The 27,131-nt window shown below is 42.4% G+C and overlaps 2 protein-coding genes and 1 long non-coding RNA gene across 7 annotated transcripts in view; 2 read left to right on the top strand and 1 right to left on the bottom strand.

Moving 5' to 3' along the window:
* The first annotated feature begins 218 nt into the window (after positions 1-218).
* LOC125396739 (uncharacterized) lies at positions 219-10,103 on the top strand. 3 transcript variants are annotated; one of them, XR_015736877.1, is made up of 4 exons: positions 219-428; positions 4,751-4,873; positions 5,617-5,799; positions 9,844-10,103. It is a non-coding gene; the product is annotated as an uncharacterized LOC125396739 (long non-coding RNA). The 3 variants fall into 3 exon arrangements; XR_015736876.1 differs by having other exon boundaries at positions 223-428; positions 5,617-5,715; XR_007230875.3 differs by lacking the exon at positions 5,617-5,799 and having other exon boundaries at positions 234-428.
* Ndufb3 (NADH:ubiquinone oxidoreductase subunit B3) lies at positions 7,224-16,648 on the bottom strand. Its single transcript, XM_087902472.1, has 3 exons — positions 16,443-16,648; positions 13,200-13,359; positions 7,224-7,547 (listed from the first exon to the last, which is right to left on the bottom strand). The coding sequence occupies exons 2-3, from the start codon at positions 13,355-13,357 to the stop codon at positions 7,391-7,393; spliced, it is 315 nt and encodes a 104-aa protein (XP_087758598.1). The 5' UTR covers positions 13,358-13,359; positions 16,443-16,648; the 3' UTR covers positions 7,224-7,390.
* Positions 16,649-16,782: 134 nt separating this feature from the next.
* Positions 16,783-27,131, top strand: part of Hycc2 (hyccin PI4KA lipid kinase complex subunit 2) — a 53,197-nt gene continuing 42,848 nt past the window's right edge. For 2 of the 3 annotated variants that reach the window (XM_048428756.3, XM_048428754.3), the window contains exon 1: positions 16,783-16,896. The gene's annotated coding sequence lies outside the window, so the exon portion shown is untranslated. Of the gene's footprint in view, positions 16,897-16,937; positions 17,061-27,131 lie in introns of those variants that run through there. The other variant, XM_048428755.3, reaches the window with a different exon arrangement.

Genomic DNA, 27,131 nt, shown 5'->3' with positions numbered 1-27,131 from the left:
ACCACCTGTGCCTCCAGGTGGCTCCCAACAAATGGAGTCTAAAGCAATCTTTAAATGAGTTCATATTTAGTATGTTAATAAACATACAGGAAAACACACACATGTAGAAACAGAAGGCAAGACACAAGTAGAGCGTCTTGTTTAAGGTCGTTCTAATCATGCTGATTCTGTGAGCTAAGTTACCAAACCAGTCCACTCCTGGGGCAAGGTTCCCTGCACTGACACCTGGTCCAAGTCCATATTTCTGTCTTCTTGGTACTTCAGAGGGGAGGAGATGGCTTTCCCGTGGTGAGGTCACACAGGCAACGCTGCGGGCAGAGTCTATGGCTGTGCTATCCTTGTTTGCTTGTCCTTGAGTCATGGGTATTGGCTTCGGTCACTGGGTTCTTTGTGAAACTCTCTTGAAGCTGCTCAAGTCCCTAATGGAGGTGAGTTATTTCAAATCTGTGGATTACAAATTCCACAAACCTAGCACGCACCAAGTGCAGCCTGTGGCAGTTTTCTGAATGACCTTTGTACTCTCATTGGCGGTCAGGACACCTCTCCCTTAAGAGGCCTCTTCCTAAATTCTATGGACGCTCTCCATATCCAGTTTGTGAGTGACTACCCCATTTTGAGTTTATTTATTAATCTCAGTCTGGTGGCACAGGGTTGTAATCCCAGGTACTTGGGAGACTGTGGCAGAGGAACACACCGCCAGCCCAGGTGACAGGAGTTCAGGGCCAGTCTGGGCAACCGCTGAGGCACTACCTTAAATAAGAGAGAGAGAGAGAGAGAGAGAGAGAGAGAGAGAGAGAGAGAGAGAGAATATGAGGCAATGGGCTCAGTCCCCAGTGCTGTAAAGAAAATCAGCCAGATTTAATTCATCAGCAATAAACATGAAGATAAGTATAATTAGAAGCTTAAAAGTTTTCTCCTTCCACAGTGCATGGTTTTGCTTGACCTGTATACTGTGTTAGACAAGGTAACACATTGTTTCTATGGGCTCTCAAATTAGACCTGTATTCAAAATCTAAACTTCAAACTTTTTAGTCAAATCATTCTGGGTTTTGTTACTTTCATTCTGTGGACTTGTCCCACATACAAAGTACGTCTAATAACACCACTACATGTTATATCATGTGTGGTGCTTATTCATGAGGTGCTTATTCATGCTCGTGTAATTAGCATCATTTGAACGCTTTTTGGTCCTGTTTGAGAAACAAAACCCACATGTAATGCACACTAGTTTAAATAATGGCCACGCACGAGACAACAATGCAATGTTTTGTAGGCGCTAGGGGATTCAAGTAATGATTTCCAAATTCGGGAAACAGGAGGAAAGTTTCATTCTTTACTCTCAGCAAAAATTACGGCAGATCGAAAAGAAGTTATAAAAATGACCAAAAAAAAAATGCCCTGTCTCGAAAAGCAAAACAAAAAAGACAAAAATGCCATCATTCTTCCTTTCAATACGCCAAAACACTCGCTTCATTTTCCTCTACCTAAACCTAACCCAACCAGCAAATGTGCAATTCCCCCAAAATGCAAATATTTTTAATAGATGCAAAGTCATTCGGGTTGTCTGCTTGCGTGAACATCTGCATCTTTGGTTTTTAGTGACACTGAGGATTAGATTTAGGGGACTGCGCATGGACCCGGCTACGCCCCCACCCCCAGCCTGGCGATCTGTCTTACAAAATGATAGTATTTCGGGGTGTGGGGGCGTCCTCCTGTGATCCCAGTACTCAGGAGGCAGGGGCAGGAAGACAGCCGAAAGTACAAGACCCTTAAGCATAAGAAAACAAACGAACAAAGAAAGCAGAGTCAGTTTCACCAGAGCTACCAAATTTGTTTTAGAGATGTGTTTATAAAATGTTGTTTTAATTCTCTGGGATTTCGATGACATTCTCTCTCTCTCTCTCTCTTTCTTTCTCTTTCTCTCTCCCTGTCTTCCCCTCCTGCTCACCCCTAAACATTAATCTCACCTATGGTTCTGCTATTTTTTTTAATAATTTATTTAACTTTATTTTATGTGTACTTGTGTGAAGGTGTCAGATCCCCTTGAACTGAATTTTCAGACAGTTGTGAGCTGCCATGTGGGTGCTGTGAATTGAACCTTGGTCCTCTGGAAGAGCAATCAGTGCTCTTAACCGCTGAGCCATCTCTCCTGCCCTCTCTTCTGCTATTTTTTACCTTCCCTAGAGTCCGTGCTGGTTAGATTGGTCAACCTGACCCAAACTAGAATCGTTTGAGAAGAGGGAACCTCAGTTAAAGAATCACCTCCACCAGATTGGCCTTTAGGTGAACCTTGTTGCATTTTCTTGGTTGATTGACGGGGGAGGGTCCATTCCCTGTGGGCGATGCCACCCTGGGCTGGTGGTCCTTGGCTGTATAAGAAAGCCAGTTGAGCAACCTGTAGGGGGCAAGCCAGCAACCCACGTCTCTCCGTGGCCTCTGCTTCACTTTCTGCCTCCCGGTTCCTCCCTTGAGTTCCTGACCTGATTTCCTCCTGATTATCTGGAACTATAAGATAAAACAAACCCTTTCCTGCCCACGTTGCTTTGGGCAGTGTTCTGACACAGCACCAAAGGCGCTACCTAAAACTGCTCCTTTTGGTGAGCCATTTATTATTATAACTGTGCTGCCAAATAATGAGCGATTTTCAGAGGTTAATGATTCGTCTAATGCCTATGTCGTGTGAAAGTATATGTTGTGTGATTTCAGTTGTGGCTTTTCGTTGGTTTTTGCGGAGCTGCGTGTACGATTCCAGTCATCTTAACTTTACGGAGCCTGAAATCTAACCAGTTATGGTAAATGTCCCTCATACTCTGGGAATGTGTTCTGCTTTGTTCCAGCGTTCTATAAATATTGCATCAAGCTGGGCAGTAGCGTTGCTCAAGACTTCTGCAGCCTCGTTTCCTACTCGTCCTATCAATTACTGGAAACAGAGCGTTGCGAGCTGCAGCTACGGCTCTCTCCCCTTGAGCTCTGTTTGCTTCAGCTTTTTCGAGGCTCTGTGTAGATATTTTAGGTCAGAGAGGGACTAGTATGTTTTAAGGCAGGGTCTCGTTGCGTTACCCAGGCTGGCTTCCAACCTGCTATCTTCCTGCTTCTGCCTCTCATGTAGCTAGACCTACAGGCACACGGCCCTGTGCTCAGGTCTACTTGTCTTGTGTATGCACGTGTGTGTGGTCACGCATGTACCCATACATGCACACGCGGAGGTCAGTGTTGGGTGCCTTCCACTATTGTTCTACCTTATTTATGTAGTTTTTGAGACAGGGTCTCTTATGGAACCTGGAGCTTACTTGATTGGCTGGTCAGCAAGGCCCCAGGATCCATCCCATCCCCCAGCACCGGGGTAACAAACACGCACCACCGTGCCTGTTTTCTCTTGGGTGCTAGATCCAAACTCAGGCCCTCATGATTGCACAGCAAGTCCTTCACCGACTGAGTCATCGCCCAGGCCAAAATTTATCTTTTTATTTATTTATTTATTTGTTTGTTTGTTTGTTTGTTTTCTGAGACAGGGTTTCTCTATGAAACAGTCCTGACTGTCCTGGAACTCACTTTGTAGAGCAGGCTGGCCTCAAACTCACAGAGGTCCACCTGCCTCTGCCTCCCAAATGCTGGGATTAAGACCACCACCTGGCTCAAAATTTATCTATTGAGCATAATTGGCATGTTTTAAACTTTGAACCAATTCCAGCACAGGAGAGACAGAAGCAGGTAAATCTTTGGGTGTCTGAGGCTAGCCTGGACTACATAGTGTCTTAACTAATTTTGGACCACATACTCTCAATGTAATTACTAACGAGTTAATCGTCTTAGTTCTAGGGACCCCAGTGTTTGTTTCTCTACACTGTATTTTTCCTTATAATGTAACTTTTAAATTAAATTATAAATTTAAGTGATAAAAACATCAACATTATACAAATTTATGGGTGCAATACGTTTTGATATATTTGTATTGTCTAATGCTTAGACATTATACATTTTCATTAAGTAAAATAGCATTTCATTACTTAATCTCAAATTGTGACATATTCATCATGTAAAATGATTCATTAACATTCAGACAATAGAATGCAAATTTATATTTCTTGTGTTGTAATTGCCTTTTCTCAAGGATACAATTATCAAAATCAATCAATCTTAGCAGACTATATTGATAATTAGAATATTAAATCAATAAATGTATTTTCTTAAGTAAATCCAATCTATGTTCTTGGAAAGATGGTTAAGGAAGGCCAGGAACAGACCAGATCCTGGGGCCTTGCTGGCCGTCAAGTCAAACTCAAACATTACAGAGACAAGGGCATTGTCAGGGACCAGCCTCAACAAAAATACCTCTCACCAGGGTAGAGGCATGGGGATTTAGAAATATAGTAAAGAATATAAAGACGCGAATGAAAATAATAAAACGGGAAAACATGTAGGATAGTATTGGGAGGGAGGTCCAGTGAGTACTGAAATTTACCTGCGCTTAATTTCCAACTGCTTAAAATACCCCTGACCCCAAAAGGTAAGAGTAAGACAAAAGACATATTAACATGATATAAGGAAATGGACAGACCAGTTGTAAGTTGTGGTTCATTCATAATTAAACATTCTGTTGCTAGAACAAAACATGCTCATATGTTAGACCAAAACATTCTGTAGGCAAACCACTCCCTGGGTGGAATCCCAAGTTATCTCCACAAAGGGAACTGGAACTTAGTTGGACTTTTGTTTAAAGTAGGAACAATCTATTTCTCTATTCCTACAGCTCAAGGGCTGGTTATTAGTCACACCTGTCGACAATAACCTTGAGAGCAGATCTCTCTGACCTCAGACCTCCGCCTAGGTGGGACCTTTGTTTGGGGGAAGAAGCACCTTGAAGGAACTAGAGGTAAGTTCCAACTCTCTGCCCTTTGGTCAACGTGGAAATAGGCTCCTATTTCCGGGTCTCCACAGGTCTTCAAAGACGACAGCTGGTTTCTTGAAAGTAATCATTGCTGTTAGTTATTGTAATCAATATGCAGTGGGTTGTTTGTGCTCCCCTAAAATATGTTGACACTTAATTCCACTGTGGTGGTATTTGTTAAGTCTCAAACCCTGAGAAAATGGGAGAGAACAGCCAGAAGCAAAGACATCTGGTCATGTCCACTCTGGTCTCTCTCTTTATTTTTTTCATTCATCTGGTGCCAAAACCTGGGACCAATCATATCTCTTCTATTCTTTTTTTCATTCAGTATTTAGAGGTAGAGGTAGATGATGAGGTCAGAGCCATCGTGAATGAATTTAGTTCCTTATTAAGAAAAGGCCAGAGTGAATGAATTCCCCATACCCCAGTGCAAGAATCCAACTACTATAAACAAGAAAGACAGTGCTCACCAACAAACCGAGCTAGCAATTAACTGTGATTTTTTTCTTCAACCATTTATTTATTTTTTATGTGCATTGGTGTTTTTGTGTGCATGTATGTCTGTGAGGGCATCAGATTCCCTGGAACTGGAGTTACAGTTGTGAGCTGCCATGTGGGTGCTGGGAATTAAACCTGGGTCTTGAAGAACAGCCAGTGCTCTTAACTGCTGAGCTACCTCTCCAGTCCCCTAAATTCTTTTTTTTTAAACAATTTTTTTTAATGTGTAGGTGCTTTGCTGACATGTATGTCTGTGGACCCTGCGCAGGCCTGGAGCCCAGAGAGGCCAGCATAGGGTGTCGAACCTCCTGGGACTGGAGTCACAGGTTGTGAGTAACCATGGGGTGCCGGGACTCAAACCCAGGTCCTCTGAAGAGCAGTCAAAGATTTTAACTGCTGGGCCATCTCATCAGGTTTTTCTTTTTTTTCCTCTTTCTTTCTTTCTTTCTTTCTTTCTTTCTTTCTTTCTTTCTTTCTTTTTTTTTGTTTTTCAAGACAGGGTTTCTCTGTGCAGCTCCATGTAACCCCAACTATCCTGGCACTCACTCTGTAGATAGAACTCAGGGATCCGCCTGCCTCTGCCTCCTGAATGCTGGGATTAAAGACATGCACCACCATCACCCGGCTCTCTCCAGCCCCATCTTAACTAGTGACTTAATGTTAAAGACTTAACATGGGGAAAAATGCCCAATTTATTAAAGCATGTCAAGGTTTTTCTCAACATGGCCAACGGTGAGGAGGATTAAGAGAAGAAAATAGGATTAATAAAGAAAAACGAAGATGAGGCATACATCAACCAGAAAAAAACCATACTATTCGGTGGTATGTCCCTCTAAACAGCAAGACCAACTCTGATTTAAAAACCTGGAGGCAGACAGCTGAAGGAGAAAAGGCAGTGGTGTTACCCAGCACTGGACCTTACATGCTATATGGACGGGTCAACAAGATATGGCCATTGGTGTAAAAGGGGCATAGCTGTCACCCAACTGCTTGGTTTGAATTTGAGGCCTGCACCACAGGAGGGAATTCAGGTTTGGTGCTGTAAGTCTGGTCATGTCCATGGCTCAGGTCATAGGTTCCAGCAGAGAACTTGCTGCCATTGTTTGGCTGATTGGTCACTTTGTCAAACTGCCTTTTAAACACCTTGGTCAGCTTTGGGGGCCGGGAGCAATTAATATAATGACGACTAATTGGTCCAAATGCTGAGGATAAGTTAACTGTTGGGTGCTAGTCCTAAATGGGACATCTCTTTCAAACACTCCACAGACAGACAGACAGACAGACAGACAGACAACTCAGGGAACATCATAGAGAGGGGACAGAAAGAATGCAGGAACAGGATAGGAAAGAGAGGTGAAGTGCTGTCTTTGAATGCGATACGGTGTTGCACTGTGATTACGATAACAGAATGGATAGTGGAGGCGCCCAGGAGGCTCTAACCATAGCCAAGAAAGCATTGGCAACTGATGGTTTACTTGGGGAGAGTCGGTCCCAGTTATTAGTGGTGTCGGGGAGTTCTGTGCTGCTGTTAAGTTGTCTAAGCCCAATGGACAGCTCCACACCCACGGACACACAGGCTAAACTGGATTCAGTAGGTCTCAGAACACATTTGTTGAATTAGGTGGCTGCCTGCTGCATGCAGAACGCACTGCTGCTGGTACCCCCAACACCCACCATTCCAAACAAAATCCAATCCACACATCCACACACACACATGCATATTTATCTTATTTATTTATTTATTTATTGCGACAGCCTCACTATTTAGCTTAAGCTGACTTTGAATTCATGATCCTCCCATTTCAGCTTTCCAAGAGTTGGAATTACAGGTACATACTTTAAATTTTTCTTTCCAATTTTATTTAAGAGTTACACGACAAAACAAAGTTTTTCTTTATTTTATTAAGCCATTCTTTCAAGGACAAACATTCAGCCAAGGATGCTAGAGAGAGGAAATCTTATTTTTATGAGCGAGGAGTCAGGAGACAATCCCAGGCGCTGCCTTCAGTGATGTTTCTTATCACCGTTCTGGGAGGCCAGGAAATACTCAGCCCCTACCGCGACCGCAAATGCAGCAAAACCCCACTTGAACCCTTTGAACAGCACACTCATGAAGGAGATGTTCTCTGCGAAGCCACCCATATATCGCCAAGCCTCATTGCTGGAAAAGAGGAGAAAAATGATAATCACATGCAATTCACTGAGCCAAATACATTGGATTTTCTTCTTTCTTAAATACTGAAATGCTACATTAGTATCTTTTTTTTTTTTTTTTTTTTTTTTTTGAGACATAGTCTCATTATGTAGCCCTGGCTTCTTGGAACTCTGTAGGCCAGGCTGGCTCCACAGTGATCTCCCTGCCTCTATGTCCCAAGTCCTGGGAATAAAGGCATGAGGCACTGTGCCTGGCATTGTTTTCTTTCTTTGTTTTTGAAACAGGATCTCTCTACAAAGGCCAAGCTGGCCTCCAATTTGTGGCAATGCTGCTTCAGTCTCCCGAGCTGCTCCAGCCATGCACCACCACACCTGGTCCAAAGCTAGACGACTTAACATTGAAAGTCACAGCAGAGATATTTCTGGGCAGAGTATAATTAAGAATATATGACCAAGTTTCACATAGAAATGAAGTTGACCTTCTGTTCAAAGTTGACTACTACCTACCCAACATTATTATCATAAATATTAAGCATGCTGATGTCTAATCTGTTCTGGCACAGAAGGATGCACAGCTGGCATTATTACTACTCAAGGGCTCACAGCCGTTCCCTGTCTTGCAGCCTGAGCTTCAGCAGACTGAGCTCCTGCTCTGGTTGCTCTGACTACACGGAACAAAAAGGAGAACAGAAAGCCGAGAGCTACAGGAAGAAATGTCTTCTTGTATAGATGATCTACATTAGTGGGGGCGAAAATCACCTTATAGAGGACAAAAAAAAAATAACAAAAAAAAATCTGCCTCACTAGAAAATATGGAAACAAATCAAACTAGTTTAGATGCCAAAACTACAAAAAGATGTTAGAAGTAGCTCTGGCTGTGGAACTCAAGATCTAGATCAGGCTGGCCTGGAACTCGCAGATATCCACCTGCCTGAGTGCTGGGATTAAAGGCTGCATCACCACAAAGGTTTGTTACATGTTCTGAACAAAATCTTACAAGATTAAAACCAATAATGTACAAAACAAAAATAATTTATCACCAGAAGAGCAGCATTGGTTTAGTATCTGGAAGTTTGCACAGGTAACTCAGCACATGAACAGAAAAGAGCTGCTCTCAGGAGAGGGATGTGCTGCAATCTTTCCAGTCCAGCCAAGGAAGAGGCTGAGGTCAGAGCGCCGGCTGAACCAGGAGCAAGAACAGGCGGGGACACAGTGGGGCGACTGACTTTAAAGCAGGAAGGAGAAGCTGACGTGGCGGCACAGACCTCCGGCCCCAGCGCTCAGAGGCTGAAAGACCCGACAACTGTTGATCAGCCTGAGGGGCTTAGTGAGACTCTGCTGCAAAACCTCCAGGAAAAAACAAAACAAAACAAAAAACAAAAGAAGTTAAAATTCTTTGGTTTCTTTTCCATGTTACTTATTGCAATCACATAATAAAGGGAAGCTTACAGTCTGAGAAAGACAAAGTGATGTTGTCTCTGTAGACAAAATGGTCATTATTAAAAAAAAATTTAAAGAACATAAAAAAAAAGTTTACTAGGTCAGGACAGGCACCAAAGCTACAGAGAAACCCTGTCTCAAAAAACAAACAAACAAACAAACAAAAAAACAAAACAAAAAAGAAAGAAAGAAAAAGAAGTTTATTAGGGCAAAAATTTAGTTAATTAATAAACGGGATATAAAAAGTCAGTATGTGAAAATTAATTACAATCTTAATAGTCAACAACACACCTACAAATAGAGATTTAAAGTACCACCTACGATAGTACCAGAAATACAAATAAATTCAACAAAATGTTCAGGATATGTATAAAAAGTAAGGAAATAACGCTTGAAAATTCAAAAAGTCATAAATCGCATGTTTTCTAAAAGATTCATCACTATAAAGGCATAAATTATCTCAAGACTAATGTGAGTCCAATAGAAACATGGAAAAGATTCACACTGTAAAATTTATGAAATAGTAAGATCCCAACTAAAATACAAGCCGGCCATTTGTAGAAACTGATGAACACATACTAAAATTTATAGACAAAAAAAAGAAAAAAAAAGACCCAGAATAGCTAAACCAAGGAAAGGTAATTGGAGATCTTACACCATCCTATTAAAGTTTGTGGTATTGGACCTAAATGCAGACATACTGAATAGAGAAACAAGACAGAGTCCAGAAATAGACCTCAAAGATATGGTCTATCGATTTTTGATATATTTATCAAAGTAATTCAACTGGGAATAATCTTTTAATAAATGGTCATGAACCAACTGGCTCGCCACAGACAATATTTCCCTCCTTCTTTCTTCAGATGAAACAAAGACTCTTGGTGCTGGAGAGACAGCTCATTAGTGAGGAGCACGGGCTGCACTTCAGGAGGACCCAGGCTGGATTCACATGGCCCACAAGGAATTTGTAACTCCAGTTTCAGAGCATCTAATACCCTCTTCTGATCTCTGCAGGCACCAGACACACGTGCTGTGAAATATTATTTTATGATGTATTACATTTGTTTATGCCGAGAAACATTTGTTTTAATGATGCAAAGATGTGTTGCATTCTTCCATGATGCATTTGTTTAATTCTGTGAGGCTGTGTTACTTTGCCTGTCTAAAACATCTGATGGTCTAATAAAGAGCTGACTTGCGAGGCAGGAGAGGGATAGGTGGGGCTGGCAGGGAGAGAGAATAAGCAGGAGGAGAAATCAGAAGGAGGTGAAAGAACAAAGAGAGGAGGATGCTAGGATCCTGGCCACACAGCCAGCCACTGAGGAAGAGTGAAAGTAAGACATTGAAGAAAGAAAAGGAAAAAGCCCAGAGTCAAAAGGTAGACGGGATAATTTAAGTTACGGAAAGCTGGCTAGAAATAAGCCAAGCTAAGGTCAGGCATTTGATGTGGGCTTCCCCTCTGAATGTTGTGAACACTACTGGTTAATAAAGGAACTGTCTTGGGCCTGTGCAGGGTAGAATAGAGATAGGTGGGGAAAACTAAACTGAATGCTGGGAGGAAGAAGGCAGAGTCAGGGAGATGCCATGTAGCCACTGCCAGGAACAGACGTGCTTGAACCTTGCCAATAAGCCATGGCCACGTGGCAATACACAGATTATTAGAAATGGGTTAAATTAAGATGTAAGAGTTAGCCAATAATAAGCTAAAGCTAATGGGTCAAACAGTGATTTTACAGTTTCTGAGTGATTATTTTGGGGTTGAGCAGCCGGGAACAAACAATTGGCCTCCCACTACAAGCATTCATAAGAAATAATAAATCTCCAGGTGTATTAATTATTTGGGACCTGGGTGGCAGCCCCCCCCAAAGAATATAGAGCCAAAAAATAAAATAACAACCAACAACATACAAGTGGTGCACAGACACACATGCAGCCAAATCACCCATACACATAAACATAATTTTTTTTGGTAAAAAACAATGAATTCAAAGTCTCAAAGTGAAGCATCATACCTCAATCCAGGAAAACCACAAGCTGAGTGTGACGGTGCTCGCAAACCCAGTACTTAGGAGGCTAAGGCAGGCGCATCACAAGTATGAGCCTGGCTTGAGTTAAACACATGACTTGCTCAAAAAGGATTTAAAAAAAAAAGCTTCTAGAAAATATAGAATAAAATCCTAGATGAGGGCCAGGAGGTGGTGGGACACACTTTTGATCCTAGCACTCAGGAGACAGAGCAGGCATATCTCTGGGAGTTTGAGGCCAGTCTGGTCTACAGAGAGAGTTCCAGGACAGCCAGGGCTACACAGAGAAACCCTGTCTTGAAAAACCAAAAATAGGAGAAAAAAAAAAAGAAGAAAGAAAGAAAAAAAGAAAGAAAAAAGTAATAGTGACAAAAGAAAAAACTTAATTAGAAAGTTATTGAAATTTAAAATAATAAGAAAATGCAAAGACACATTATATACTGAAATATACTGAGAAAACATGTACAAAATTTATATATGATGAATGGCTTATTTTCAAAGTATATAAAGAATTCCTACAGCCCATAATAAGAGTTCAAAAGACCTAAGGAGACTGTTTTTTTTGCACCCAAAACCAGACAGCCACACAAAATAACAAACAAACCGTCCGTGTTTATGGACCGGGGAGTGGAGCCACACCATCTGCTCACGTGTGGACTACAAGGGCTTCATCTCTTTCACCTTTTTTTGGGGATTGACTCTTATGTAGCCCAGGCTGGCCTCCAGTGTGATATATAGCTGAGGAGGGTCTTGTAATTCCAATCCTCCTGCCTCTGCCTTTCGAAGGCTGAGAGTACAGACGAGCAGCTATGTAAAACACTAAAGACACTAGGTACTGATGAGACCAGTGAGCAACTGAGATCCTCATCTACAGCTGGCAGAGACGGGAACAGAACCACCACTTTAGAAAATAGTTGGGCAGCTTTTATTAAAAGACCCATAGATTTTTATCCTAAAATCCAGAAATCCCACTCTTAGGTATTTGCCCAAGAGTAATAAAAATATGAGTGTAGACAAACTTGTGAATAGCTGCAGCAACTTGACTCATAAGAACCAATAGCTGGAAATAATTTGAATGGCTACTGTGGTAAAAAGTGTGTGACTCAACACATTTTGTACCAGCACCCTGGAGGCAGAGGCAGGTGGGTCTCTGAGTTTGAGGCCAGCCTGGTCTACAGAGAGAGTTCCAGTTCCAGGACAGCCAGGGCTACACAGAGAAACTCTGTCTCAAAAAAACCCCAGAATCGGGGCTGGAGAAATGGCTCAGCGGTTAAGAGCACTGACTGCTCTTCCAGAGGACCCAGGTTCAATTCCCAGCACCCACATGGCAGCTCACAACTGTCTGAAAATCCAGTTCCAGGGGATCTGACACTTTCACACCAATGCACATAAAATAAAAGATAAATACATCATAAAAATTAAAAAAAAAACAGAATCAATCACCAACCATACCAAAAAACAAGTATAAAAATTATTATGCTGGGCTACAAAAGACAAGCTTTCTAAAATAGGTTTTATCCTTTGGTACTTAAAAATACAAAACCAATAAAAGAGAAAACTCAGCTCCCCCTGGTCCCAAAAAACAACATTAAGTTAAAGGCTGGGATGAAAGACCCATCCTTCCCTCAGATTCTAACATAGAGAGAGGATTATTAGTAAGGAAGAAACCAGAGCCGGAAGCAGAGCAGTGGCTGCAAAGGCACACATTTCCTGGGCTTACAGAAATATTCTACATCATGGTTTTGGTAGTGATTCCATAACGGCCCATTTAAAAAAAAAAACTAACAAAATTATAATGAGTTAACTTTAAAATGGGTGAATTATACTGCACACAACTAAAGCTAAGAAACCATTTTTCGCTGGGCAGTGGTGGCTCATGCCTGTGATCCCTGCACTCGGGGGCAGAGAAAGGTGGATCTCTGTGAGTTCAAGGCCAGCCTGGTCCACAGAGTTCTAGGAGACAGAGACAGGGCCACACAGCAAAATCCAGAGAGAAAACAAACAAACAAACAAACAAACAACAACAACAACAACAACAACAAAAAACAGAGCCATTTTCCCCAGGACCCACAGGGTGGAAGGAGGGGCCTCCTTTGAGTCGTATCTAGCGGCACACACGTGTGCTGTGGCAGATGCATGCCAGCCTTCCTGTCCCGGTACCCAGAGCAAGAAGGGCACGCCTAGACTCATCTTACCGAGCCCATGGGTCCCTCAGCCCCCGGGCAGCCAGCTTCCTCTGCACTGTCTCTAGCGGTGTCCCTTCTATTTTCCACTGTGTGTGATCTGGAAGTACCAGTTTATCATGGCCATGCCCGTGCCCATGTTCGTGTCCATGTCCATGCCCAGCAGCCATGTCTGCAGCGAGAAAGGAAAAGAAAGGAGAGAGAGACCAAAGTTGATGATGATGTATCAAGTGAAATGCTTTTAAAAAGATAAGTACGTGAAAATTCTGAGTAGAGAGCTTTATAAAAATATACAAGGATTACTTGGGAGGAAGCGGCAAGTGGTGTACTATAGTTCCAGGCCAGAAAAATCAACCAAAAAAAAAAAAGTATACTATTACATACTCAGTGTATGCTCATATCTAGGAAATACATACACACAATATAGAACTGAAAACAGCGAGTAGCCCTACGGCTCAGATACCCACTCACTACATACGGTAACAGTAATACTTCCGTAGTCTTCATGTGCCTGGCACATGGGACTTTGTAGGCAGTAACTGTACTGCTTCTAAAACAACTTTGAATTTAAATTAAAAATACAGATTCTCCCCATCCACCCAGACCCGGTGACTCACAAATTTAATCCCAGCACTTGGAAGGCAGAGGCAAACAGACCTCTGAGTTCTTCTAGGCCAGCCTTGTCTATAGTGATTTCAGGACCGTCAGGGCTTTGTGTAGAGAGACTCTGTCTCACAAAAACAAACAAACAAACCCAACCAAAGCAAAACAAAATAAAAACCAAACACTTTTTATAGATGAAGACAATGAGACTCTAGGCAGTAAGTCAATGCTATAACTCGTCTCTCTCTCTCTCTTTCTCTGTCGTCTGTTTTTCAACATGGGGCTTCTCTGGAGAGCTCTGGCTTTTGTCCAGAAAGCTCGCTGGCCTTGAAGTCCCAGCGACCTATCTGCCTGCCTCTGCCTCTGAAATGTTGGGATTACTGTTATTTCAAAACAGCCATAAATCAAACAATAAAATCTCAAATGTTTGATGGAAGTGTTTAAAATCATCTTTTTTTTGAACCACTAATGGCTATAAAATACAAGAAAATCCCTTAAGTTTTCTGAACTTCTATTGCCTCACATCACAAGGCTAAAAGTCTCCCTTCCAAGATTGGGAAATGCGGAGGACACACTGTAGTGCGCCTTCCATTCTCACATCCAAGTGGTGAGACTGTGACTGAGCACAGCTGCTCTGGGAAAACTGTCATGACTCAGAAAATGGAACATTTGCTGGGGGTGCGGGCACGCGCCTTCAATCCTTGCACTCGGGAGGCAGAGGCAGGTGAATCTCTTGAGTTCCAGGCCAGCCTGGAAAAACAAAACGTAAACAAACAACAAAAAGGACATCTGGATACCTATGGCCACCAATTCCTCTCCTGGATCTGTGCTGTCTCTTACGTAGCCACTAACCTCTGGAATGTGGCTATGCAGCTAAGGAACCTGGAATTTTAACTTTTTAAAAAGACCTTATTTGTGTGTGTGTGTGTGTGTGTAAGAGAGAGAGTGTGACATGCATGCATGGGAGGGAGGCCAGAGACGGTATTGCATCCCCTAGATCTGAATAATAGGTGATCATGAGCTGTCTGGCGTGGGTGCTAGGAACGAAACTCAGGTCACCTGGGAAAGTACCAAGTACCAAAGCAAATTCACTTATAAGAAAATACTAAAGTGTCTTTGGAATTATCTGGTGTAGGAATATACTTTTCAACCTTATAAAATACAAACACAGACCAAGTATTTGTATTTATGTAAATAATATGTATATACTGTATACTTAACATACATAAAATTTTAAGACAGTATGACATGTACAACAGTTCATTAATAATACAGAGTGTATATATGTGTGTGTGTCCATATGGATATGTGTATGTGTATATATATCCATCCCTAAGACAGGGTTTTGCTGTGTAGCCCTGGCTGTACTGGAACTCGATCTGTAGACCAGGCTGGTGTTAAACTCAGAAATTCAGCTGCCCCGTCTCCCAAAAGCTACGAATAAAGGCTGGCTTCAGAGTATATCTTTAAATGAGACTACATTTAGTATATTAGATGACTTTTTTTCTTACTTTTAGAGTCTACCAGAAAATTTAATACTACATACATGGCTTCCATTACATTTCTATTGGACATTGCAACTTGAGAGAAATTTCTGTATGTATATGACAAGGAATGTGTTTTATCAGACTTTTTTTCAGAATGAAGCACACATAACTTTACAATGGGGTAGGCACCATCCCATCTTAAAAGAACATTGTTTTATTTACTTGAGATAGTCTTACCTAACTCAGTCTGACCACAAATTTGATATGTATTCAGGGATGACTTTGAACTCTCAATTCTTCTCTCTTTCTCTCCCCCCCCCCCAAGTGCTACAAGAACAGACCTGTGCATATGCCTCGTTCCTATTTTCAAGGGAATCTTTATTTAAAGCCTCATTTATTTGTGTGTGCGCGTACCTATATAAAGGTCAGAGGGCACCTTAAAGGAACCGGTTCTCTCCTCACACCATGGGAAAGGTGAGTTACGCTGCACTGAGCACTCAATGGTGTGGAAATCACTTCCCATGCAGAACCGCTCATTTAAGGACAGTAAAGAAATAAATTCAACAAAGACCGAACGTGTAATTATGAAAAACAGAAACGCTATCTGCTTATGTCAGAAGTCAACTTAGAAGTTAGATGATGATCCACCTGGCTTGTTCTAATACAGGAAGTGTTGGCTTACTTTCCCTACGGGATGCTTCTTCCACTCGGTGTAATTTTACTGGGCTTTCAAGTATATAACTGAAATTTCCCTCATCCAAATACTGAGATGACCATAAAAATATAAGAAAAGCCGAATGAAATGCTATTACTTTAGCACCCAATCCTTAACCCTAGGAATATGCAATGGATGTGATTTTGTGAGGCATCTGTTGGAATTTTTCTAGGTTAAGTATTTTCGGATCGGGGACTGTTCTTTACCCAGAAAAAACCAGGAGGAGAGGAGGAAATTGTGGGTGACAGCGGTAGGAGTGGAGGTCGGGGTGTCTGGGACTGAAGCGCTATAATAACCATCGGGGCATCCTCCATCCGCCTCCGCTCAGCTCGGGGGCACTTGGCAGCACCGCTCCCCTCCTCCCGGTCCTTCTCAGCACTTCTGCACTCCCCCTGGACCCAGTCTGGATGATTCCTAACCCAGAGGTCGCCCACCAGCTCCCTAAATTACCTGACAGCAATCTGACCTCTCAGGACACTCAATATTCAACCTTCCAGACGGAGCCAACCGGAAGCGGACGTTGTCCCCTGCAGTTCCCCCACGGCAGGAAAGCGGAGGAGACGATAAGCGTTCCGACCCCCCGGCGCAAGACTCTCAGACGGGGGAGAGACAACGTCAGGGAAACTGGACATCTAGACCGTTCCCCCCACTCGGCAGCCGGCATCCGACCGAGCTCTGGGGCGCTGAGGAGACGGGTGAGGGAACCGCGTTTTCCTTGCTCCCGGGCGGACTCTTTTAGGCGGCGCACCGGAGGGCGGGCCGAGGCGGCGGCGCGGCCAATGGGAGCGGCTGTTATTGAGCGCGCCGGCCCACTCAATGAGAGGGCCGGTTGTTATGCTGCAGTTGGCAGGCTGCTGCGGGAGGCGGTGGCGGTGGGAAGCCCGAGGCTGCTGCGGGGTGACAGGTAGGTGGGGGACGCGCACGGTGCCGGGGGAGGAGGTGTCTCCTCCGGCTGCGGTCGCGAGAGGCGGCGGGGGATGCGGCGGCCGGACTCTCGGCGGATCCCGAGCCCTGCACACCCGGTAGCCAGCCCGGGAGGGTCGTGAGGAGGAGGCGGCTTGGGGCTCAGTGAGTGTCGTGGGGGCGACTTGGGGGCCTAGCGAGGGCGTTGAGGGTGTGGGTGGGAAGGAGACGGGAGCAGGGCGCGGGCGGTGAGGGTTGAAGGGATTTCTTGCAGAAAGGCTCAGGGTAGAGAAGGACGCGGCGTTTGCAGACACCTGAGTGAAATCCTCAGGGTTGTTGTCAGGGTGCGGAGGAGGAAGAGGTTTCTTGGTGGTCGGAGCTAGCGGCTGGTACATTATGTAACCCCTGGCAGTTATTTTCCCCCCCGGAACAACTCGACCGAGCGTCATGGAAGAGGAGCTCTTGGAAGCCGTTGATAGACGTGATCACTTTCTTGTTGTCGCTAGCTCCGTGTTTTCCTACCCAGGCAGGCTCTGGAGGAGGAGGACAGCGTGAAGGTTGGAGTAGTCACGAAGCGCTTATCCCAAATAAGGACTTGCCTTGAGACACGACACGACGTTAAGCTCGAGATGGGCGAAATGTTTTGTAGTACACGCATTTGCTGCTTTGCATCTCAGAAACCGATAGAGTGTTTAACCTCCAGCCAAGTGGAGAGCCTTCTACATGTAGAGAGGAAGGCAAACTCAAATTAGAAAACGATCAGTAAGTTAGTTGGTCGACAACTTGCCCTTATATATGGATGCTAACCAAGGGCGGTGAAAATAGGACGGGACTCTTAAACAGGGGAGAGCCACCCTTTGAGTGATTTGCTTCGTTAAGTCTGAAGAACTAGTTGTGAGTTGTAAATTCACGGTCTGAATGGTGGAATACAGTACCAAAACAAACTCCCGTCTCAGCGTGTATTGTGGAAGGGCTTTTGCTTGTATAGCTCATTGGAAAACTCTTCTGAGAAGACTGGGATCCATTTGTAAAAGCAGCTCTGTAAATTGCTGAAAAGCTCTTGACATGCTGCATTCAAGTCAGAAGATGAGGCTTAATGTAGTATCAGGAAGCGTCTCTTTTTCTGGGCTTGTTTTTGAACTACGTGTTAGGACATATGTTAGGACAACTTTCTAAGATCTGATTTTTTTTTCCTACTCTTGGTCATTTGTGTTCGTACGTATAAAATTAGAATTTTTGTTTTTTCTCTCTCAGAATATCTTCTGAAAGGACATGGGTAATTAGGATTTGTTTTGAAATGTCCAGTGAACTGAGGTATTTGTTGGTGTCTTAAATACAATTTTAAAATGATGCTGGTGTTTCATTCCTCGTCATATCTTCTTACAAGAATGATGTTACCTTTATCCTAAAGAAAACATTTTTGCTTTAGGTGAAATACTCTCATGCTTTCCATACCTGTGAACAAATTTTTGCCTTTAGGTGGGTTGATTTAAGAAAGTGTGTGTGTTTCTGTGTTTCTCTTATGTAACCAGCCTACTCTAGCTATCTAAGAGAACTAATGGCTGATTTCTAGTGGCCAGTAGGTGTCATTGTAGAATGCCATAAATTGAACAGGCAGTAGCGAATTACCAAATAGTTTAAAAAACACTATCCCAAATTATCATTTACTAGAATCTGCACGGTTATGAATCATGGAGATTTTGTTTTCTGAAATATTTCCATGTCAAAGCCATTGGTAAATAAATTGAAACGTTGATTGTAAGGAAATATTATTGCTTGCTTCAAAATGGATCTTGAAAGATTTACTTTTTAATATAACCCTTAGGCTGTCTTTCCCCCCTCCCCCCAGTCTCACTGTGTGGACCAGGTGTGCATTAGCACAGCCAGCCCCGCAGGCTGTCTTAGCGGACAGTGTGGGTTTGTTTCAGTGTTAGTACACAGCTTTGACGTCTTCTTGTAGTAGATGAAGTTCTAGAATAATCTTCAGCCTGACCGAGAGTTACTATAGAAAAAAAGGACCACATAATTAAAAACTAAATAATATGATAAAATATGGGCGGAAGTTTCAAACCAGTTGTATTGTCAACACAACACAACAATATTTTGCTGTTCTTTTAATGCCAGGACAACAGATTTTTGCGTTTCATCGTTTGTTTCCTTTTCCATCTTTACCTGGTTAGTAGACCGTCTACTTTTTCCATGACAGAAATGGAATACTTCTCGGTATCTAAAATGTAAAATCTGTGGAAATGGTTTACACTGACTGTTAATACAGTCCTTTGCTGTGCAGCCATCTGATGAGCCCCCTTTCTAGCTCTGCTTCTATGCTCGCTATTAATATGGTGCTTCTAAAAAGGAGGGAGGCTTAGGGACTGGTGAGCTGGCCGGGCAAGTATAGCCCCTGCCATGCAGGCGTGAGGACTAGAGTTTGAATCGCCAGGACCTACATAAATGCCAGGTGGGCGTTGGTGACCAGTTCATAATCCTGGCACTTTTGTGTGTGGGGGGGAGGGAGAGACAGGGAATCCCCAGTGCAGCTGGCCTGCTGGACAGGTCAGATTGGGCTCAGCTGAGCATGCTGCAGTGCACATGAATGGGGCGTGAATGAAGAAGCCACTGGTGTCAGACTCTGCCTTCACATGCATTCTCATCTGCCCATATGTGCACCCACACATCACATACATACACACAGCACACACACAGGAGTCGGACCTACTTTGAGAATCCTCTGTGAAGACAGCGATATCTCAAAATATCCAGGAGGTTTTTTAGTTTTTAAAAAAGGGGACACGCATATGTTGTATCTACGCTTCCCTTTAGAGTTTTAGTGCAGGGAGGGTGGGAAGGAAGGAGATGCATTTGGTTTATATCTGGGCTTCACTTTAGAGCCTGATCCAGTCCAGCTGCCAATCTGCCAGCATTTTACAGTTCAGTAAACTGCTTCCATTCATGTCCTAGCTAGGGCAGTTTTTCTAGCCAGAAGCTGAAGTTGCCGAAACTAAAGATGTGCTGAATGTTTTGGTTTGAATTGTTTTTTACTTGGCACTTCACTGCTTTTCATAAGCCAAGCGGTTTTCTTTCACAAGTTAGTCCTGTACAAATTAATTTGCACAGATGCGTACTCACTTTGTTTTCTGATGTATCAGAAAGCTATATTGTCCTTGAGTTAAATTAAAATTGAGAAATAAGAATTGTAAGTTTAACCTGCTGGTGGTAGTGCATGCCTTTAATCCAGGCCCTCGGGAGGCGGCTGCAGCAGGTGGATTGAGTTTAGAGGCCAGCCTGGTCTACAGAGCAAGCTCTGAGACAGCCACGGCTACACAGAGAAACCAAAAAAAAAAAAAAAAGTAAATTTAATTTTAAGAAAGAATTTCAAGTTTACTTGATTAAACAGTTTTCAGTGAAACTTTGATGTAATTATGTAGATTGATATATGAACAGGTGTTTGCTCAATAATAGGTAGTAAACTTAGAATTGTAAATCTTTTGACCCTAACATGGGTTAAGTTTAGAAATTCATGGACTTTAAACCTAATGTTTAGCGGTTTGGCTATTTGGAGACAAGTATGAAAAGAAGTAAATTAGATATGTAATATATAAAGTGGTATGATTTAAGTATTCATAAAATTATAATAACTTTTAGGTTTGAGGATTAACTACCAAAATAATAGTTATAGAATATGGTAAAGGGCACTGATATTGACTGATAAAGATGGGTCACCAAATAGTCATTTTGTTACAGAGTAACTGTAACCTTCAAAAAATTTAAATGTTAATTTATCATACATCATATGGCTTTCTTTTCCTTTTTTTTTTTTGAGACAGTATTGCTGTGTGGCTCTGGCTGGTTATGAATTCGTAAATATCCTGCCCTTTCCAAAGTGCTGGACTCACGGGTGGCACTAACCACCTGGCTGTATTTTCTCTTTTATCATCTTTTTAATGTACTGAAGCTAGAATCCTGATGGTATCTTTTTCGCTGTTTGCTTTGCTTTGGGTGTTTTGAGATGGGAATCCACTAGTAGTCCAAGCTGAATGGTTTGCCTCTGCCTTCTGAATGGTGAGATTGCAAGCGTGCTTCATCCTGGGAGGTCTGAAACCAGACATGGTAGTGTACACTTGTGATCCCAGAGCTTAGCTGGTTAGCAAGTCTGAGGTCATCCTATGCTACACGAGATCCTGTCTCAAACACAAAAGACAAAACAACCGAGATTTTGTTTATGTATTTCTTATCTAAGTAATCCTTGGTTCTTGGAAAAAATGATTTGTTACTGTGTATGCATGCATGCTTTTGGGGGATGTGTGTGTGATTAGAGGACAACTTTGAGGTTCTCTTCTTCCCCTGTGGTTTCTGGGGGATCAAATTCAGACTTACATGACAAGCACTTTTTACCCTGTGAGCCATCTCATCTCTGAGCTAAATATCCTTGGTTCTAGTGGCTTTTTATTTTTATCATTTACTTAGTTTTGTTTTGAATCAGGATCTCCTGTCCTGAATACAGGCCTTGAACTCCTGCTACTGCCTCAAGAGCTGGAATTACAGCTATGTGACATCGAACTCAACTACTTTATTTTTTTTTTTTGAAAAGTATTTCATTAGCCAGACAGTGGTGGCACACACCTTTCATCCCAACACTCGGGAGGCAGAGGCAGGCGGATCTCTGTGAGTTCAAACCAGCCTGGAGTTCCAGGACATGCAGGGCTACATAGAGAAACCCTGTCTCCTTATCTCAAAAAACAAACAAACAAACAAAAAGGTGCTTCATTTATTTAGTGTTTATTTATGTGTTTGCACGTGTGGCTCACATGTGTGGAGGTCAGAGGCCACCTTTTACTGCATGGGTTCTGAGGATTGAGTTAGTTTGTCAGACTTAGAGGTCAGCACTTTACCCACTGAAGCATCTCACCTGCCTCCATTTGTACTTCAGTTGGCACACAGTTACACACACTTAAGGGGTACTGTATGGTGTTGTGCTGTGTACATACATTGGACGTGCATACATTATGTAACGTTCAAATCAGGGTGACCTTTCTCGACTCCTCCATTATTTATCTTTTGTATGTATATGGTGAGAACATTCAAACCCTAGCTTCTTTGAGATCCAGGTGACTGTGGTTCTCTGCTCCTCTCACTACAGCAGAGCATCAGAGTTTCCACCCGTAACTCTGTTCACAGCACCCGTTAGCCTCTGGTGACCACTGCTTCATTCTCTGTTTCTGTAGAAGAGTGAGGTCATGTATATCTGTCTTTGTGTAACTAACATTTAACATAATGTTCTCTAGGTCTATCCATGTTGGCAAAATTTCATCCTTTAACTCAGTAATACTCTATTATATATATGACACATTTTCTTTGTTCATGCAGCAGTTGGTAGAACTTAAGCTGATTTTATTTTTTTGGCTCTTGTGAATAGCCAATAAACATGGGAAAACCAATGTCTCAATACAGATTTCCATTCCTTTGGGGATATATATATATATATATATATATATATATATATATATATCCATCCAGTACTGGTCTTGCTGTCAGCTGGTCTTTGTATTTTATGATGTTATATTATGTTTGCCACAGAGGGGCCCGGTTATTTTCCATTTTCTTTAAGAATGAAGAACATTTCAGAGGCTAGGGATGTAGTTTGGTAGTGGAGCATTAGTGTGAGCTGCAAGGCCCTAGACCAGTGTGAACAGTGTGAACAAAAGACAAATCCATAAATGACATTATCCCCGAGCTTTGCTAAGACATCAAATAAAATTTAAAGCCGTTGGGCTGGCACAGTGGCTCAGTGCATAAGGGCTTTCACCTCCAAGCCTGTTGATCTGAGCTCAGGCCCCAAAACCCACATCCGCGTGAATGGAGAGAGCCAGCTCCTGAAAGTTGTTCCCGTGTCTCCACACATACACGGTGGCATGTGTGCCCCATACACATAACACACACAAATAGATCATTGTAGAAATGGTTTAAGATGCAGTGCAAAAGACATTGAGTGGAAACCATGAAGGATTTGCTCAAAATTTTTATGAATTTTAAAAATGAGATAATGAGAATCAGCCTTAACTTCTATAACTCTGAGTCAATTTCTCTCCTTTTCAAGAAGAATTAGTGCAACTTTTGAACATCTTCTTTTCAATAAAATGTTTTATTTTCCTAATTCTGATTTTCTTGCAGTTTTGTTTTTCTGGTAACAGTTTTGTTACTTTTCTGCACTATAACCTGTGGTGTTGGCAAGAGACTGCAGTACTGTAGTGTAGTGGTCGTCGGTGTCCTGGACGCCTTCCCCATGCAGCTGAGTTGTGGCTATGGTGTGCCCTGAGCGAGCTGAGACTCTTCAGTCAGCCTTGCTCCCTCCTTGCTTGCCCCTTAAACACAGCAGAGATGTCTGATGCCTTGTCTGCATTATGTTGAGGGACCTCTAAAGTGGCTGGAGAAGCACAGATTTGTTGCTAAAGTCACTTTCTTCCTTACTAGTTGGGAATTGTATTTTGATTGCTAAAATCAATAAATAACCTCCACCTAGCCAGGTGTGGTGGCGCACACCTTTAATTCCAGGACTCGGAAGGCAGAGGCAAGTGGATCTCTGAGTTCCAGGATAGCCTGGTCCACAGCCACGGCTACACAGAGAAACCCTGTTTCGAAAAAAATATTGTTTGGGCCTTCAGCTGCTTGTGTGACCCCCGGTAAAGGGAATCTGTGTCTCGGTCTGCAGATAGTTGATTGTCATCCATAGTATCCTCAAATAACTCCCCGGGTAATGTTTATCTAAATACATGGGTAAATGAGATAAGAGATATTTTTATTCAGGGTGGGCCACAAATACATCATAAACAGTAATGAATATAAACAATATTTTAATGTCTCTAATAATTGTTAACTTGATAATGAATATGGCTGTAATTTCTATTAGTATCCAGATCACAGAAATCTTTGTGCCCCCATGTACATTCATAATCTAGTGAGTTTGTAAGTCCTAGTTATAGACTAATAAAAGACTTAGAACTTGGTTCTTTTTGACAGCCTGTTGAGATGGGAGGGGAAGGCTGCGTCAACGGAGGGAAAAGTGTGTGAGAGTTAAGAACTGGACAGTTAGCACACAGTTCAGGGTATATCCAAGAGGAGAGTAGCTGAGACAGTAATGCTTGGAGAAGTGAGACAGCCTGGGTTCTCATGGACGTGCTGATCAACATGGATGAGGGAGTGCTGAATGTGGGGTGCGTGACTGTCATTCCTGCAGTCAGGCTGCTTAGGCTGCATGTGGGGTGCATGCCTGCCGTTCCCGCAGTCGGGCCAGAGGATTGATTACAAGTTCAGTGCCAGTCTGGCCTGCCTAACGAGACCTGTTTCCAGAAAGAGGGAGGGAAGGTAGAGAGGGAGGAAGGAAGGAAGGAAAGAAGGAAGGAAAGAAGGATTGGAACTCGGTGTTTATTTTTGTATCTCAATCCCTGCTAACAGGGCCATTTGTTCATAAGTCTAGTGAACAAGCACTAATTCAAAAAACCAAGCCATTATACCCATATCTGGTCACCTCTCTTCTTAGTTCTTTTTATATCTTTATACATCCTGTAAATTTGAGCCTACTGAGGTATTCCCCTTCCCTTCTCCTAGCGGGATGCTTCTTGGTTGTAGAAATGCCAGCTTATTATATGAAACCACATGTAAACCAAAATCAGTTTTTTCTTTTCTTTGTGTTGTAGGGAATTTTACAAGGTTATATAAATTTTATAAATTTTACAATTTTATAAGGTGGAGGTGACATTTTGTAGGAGTAAAAGCCCTCGATCTAGAACCATTCTTCTTCTTACTTGGCTTTTGTGGCCTGCTGCAATCTCGTTGTATAATCTGCCAGTCAAAGTTAGCAGTACTGTGGCCACAGCAGTTACAGCCAATCTTCAGATAATAGCTGGGCTCTGTTTGTCCTTTAAAGAAAAAGTTGTATTTATTGCCTTGTAAAGTCTCTATGACCTTACAAATTTGGGTGATATAGCGAGCTGTCTTCACATGGTGGTCGGCAGACCATCCCTCGGGCTTTGTTATCAGGGATGTCACAGCAGGGAGCGGGAATGCTGGACACTGCTTTCTGTCGTGAAACCGTCTGTGGAGGTTGTTTTTACTTTTTGATTCAAAGAAGTCATTAAGCCAGTTGTTGGTGGTGCATGTCTTTAATCCCAGCACTTGGGAGGCAGAGGCAGATGCATCTCTGAGTTTGAGGCCAGCCTGGTCTACAGAGTGAGTTCCAGGACAATCTCCAAAACTACACAGAGAAAGTCTGTCTCTAAAAAATTTTTAAAAAGTCATTAAATCATGTCTAACTAGAAGATAGAGAAATGGAGATCCTCTCTTGCACAGTGAAGAGGGGAAAAGAGCTAATGTGTGTCTGTCACTTCATTATTAATGGGATACTGCTGTCACTTCAGCCTGGGACTTAGTGGATCACACCGCTCGGTTCTAGAAGATGAGGTAGGTTCTGTGGTCACTATGAATACTTTCTTCCAGGGTACAAAAGCTAGGCAAGGAGCTGTTTCTAGAAAGGAGAACGAGTATATATATGTATATATGTGTGTGTATATATATATATATATATATATATATATATATATATAGCCATTTTTTTTTTTGGCACACACCTTTGATCCCAGCACTGGAGAGGCAGAGGGAGACAGATGAGATGGAGGCCAGTCTGGTCGGCATGGTGTGTTTCCAGCCTCCCAGGGTTATGTGGTGAGACCCTGCCAGACAGAAGTTCAGGGAAGAAGGCAGGCTTTTGCCTATCACCGTCTCATTGACAAAGGGAAGGTCGTTTCCTGCACTTTCTGTTTTCTTTTCTTCCCTCTGTGTGTATGTGTACACATATGAGCATGTGTGTAGATGCCAGAGGTCAGTGTTTAAAGATTTATTTATTTATTCTATGTATATGAGTGCTCTATCTGCATGTATACCTTTATGTCAGAAGAGGCATCCAATCCCAGTACAGACGGTTGTGAGCCACCTTGTGATTGCTGGAAATTGAACTCAGGACCTCTGGAAGAGCAGTCAGTGCTCTTAACCGCTGAGCCATCTCTCCAGAAGCCATCTTATTATTATTTTATAGACTGTCTTTTAAAATAAGCACTATAATAAAAATTTGCAAATAAAAGAACAATATACACTAAAATTAAGGAGACCCAAAGTCTATTTAACTCAGTAAACTGCAATTATAGTTATAACAGACGTTTGAATGGAAGCTGTGGAGCTTCACATTATAAACTTTCAGAATTGACTATATTTTGTGTACTTATCCACAATCAAAAAAATTCATGACAGAATTAGAACTAGAAAAAAGAACTGGCTTTATATCCTCTTTCACAGCTGAATTACCCGTATCAGTCCTTCCTCATTCTCTGATGTGTGGCTTTCTTGTTGTCTTTCCTCTATGTTGATTGTACCCACTTGTGCTTTGTTTACACATGTAAATATATTATTGGTTTCCTCATTTAAGAAAGAACATGCAAGTTTTTTTTCTCTCTATGATTGTGTGGTCTTGTTTAACATTATATGTTCTAAGCCATTCGTTATTCTGCAAAATTGTAAACTTTCATTTTTCCTTCAAACTGAATAGTACTCATATATTTTCCTCAGATTTCCATGATCTATCCATCTGTAGATGGGTAAATAGGCCGATTCTTAGTCTGCTGTAGTGAATGAACCAGCAGTACACTTGGAGGTGCGAGTGTCCCGCTGGGAGGGCATGCCATTCTCTGGGTAATGCCAGGAGTAAAACAGATAGCCGTTCTTTGTCTAATTTTTTGAGAAATATGCAAACTGACCTCCACAATGGCTGTGTTAATTTGTACCCCACTGACAGTAAGTGTTGTTAAATTCATTGATGACAGCTATTCTGGCTGTTAAGTTAGTATCTCAGAGTGGTTTTTATTTGCATTTTCCTAATGGCAGGGGATATTGAATACTCTTTAAAAATGGTTATTGGTCATTTGTGTTTTCTCAAAACAAACAAACAAAAAGCCCAAAACTATCTATTCAGTTAACTTGCCCCTTTGTTGACTGATAATTTTATTTCCATAGTATTCAATCTCTACAATTCTTTCTAAGTTCTGGTTATCAGTCCCCTGTCTGAAATGTGGCTGGTAAAGATTTTCTTCCAGCCAGGTGGTGGTGGCGCATGCCTTTAATCCTAGTGCTTGGGAGGCAGAGGCAGGAAGATCTCTGTGAGTTCAAGGTCTACAAAGCGAATTCCAGGACAGC

Source organism: Myodes glareolus, chromosome 27 (genome assembly GCF_982192425.1).
Source record: "Myodes glareolus chromosome 27, mMyoGla1.1, whole genome shotgun sequence".
In the NCBI taxonomy this organism is placed as follows: domain Eukaryota; kingdom Metazoa; phylum Chordata; class Mammalia; order Rodentia; family Cricetidae; genus Myodes; species Myodes glareolus.
Note: the sequence above shows the minus strand (reverse complement) of the source record. Positions and strands in the feature narration are given on the sequence as shown.

Bases quoted from the DNA above. Each gene is read 5' to 3' on its own strand.
- Ndufb3 (XM_087902472.1), bottom strand. From the start codon at position 13,357: ATGGCTGCTGGGCATGGACATGGACACGAACATGGGCACGGGCATGGC. The intron at 7,548-13,199 runs GTAAGATGAGTC...CCTCTTTTCCAG, and splicing joins CTGAGGGACCCATGGGCTCG to CAATGAGGCTTGGCGATATA.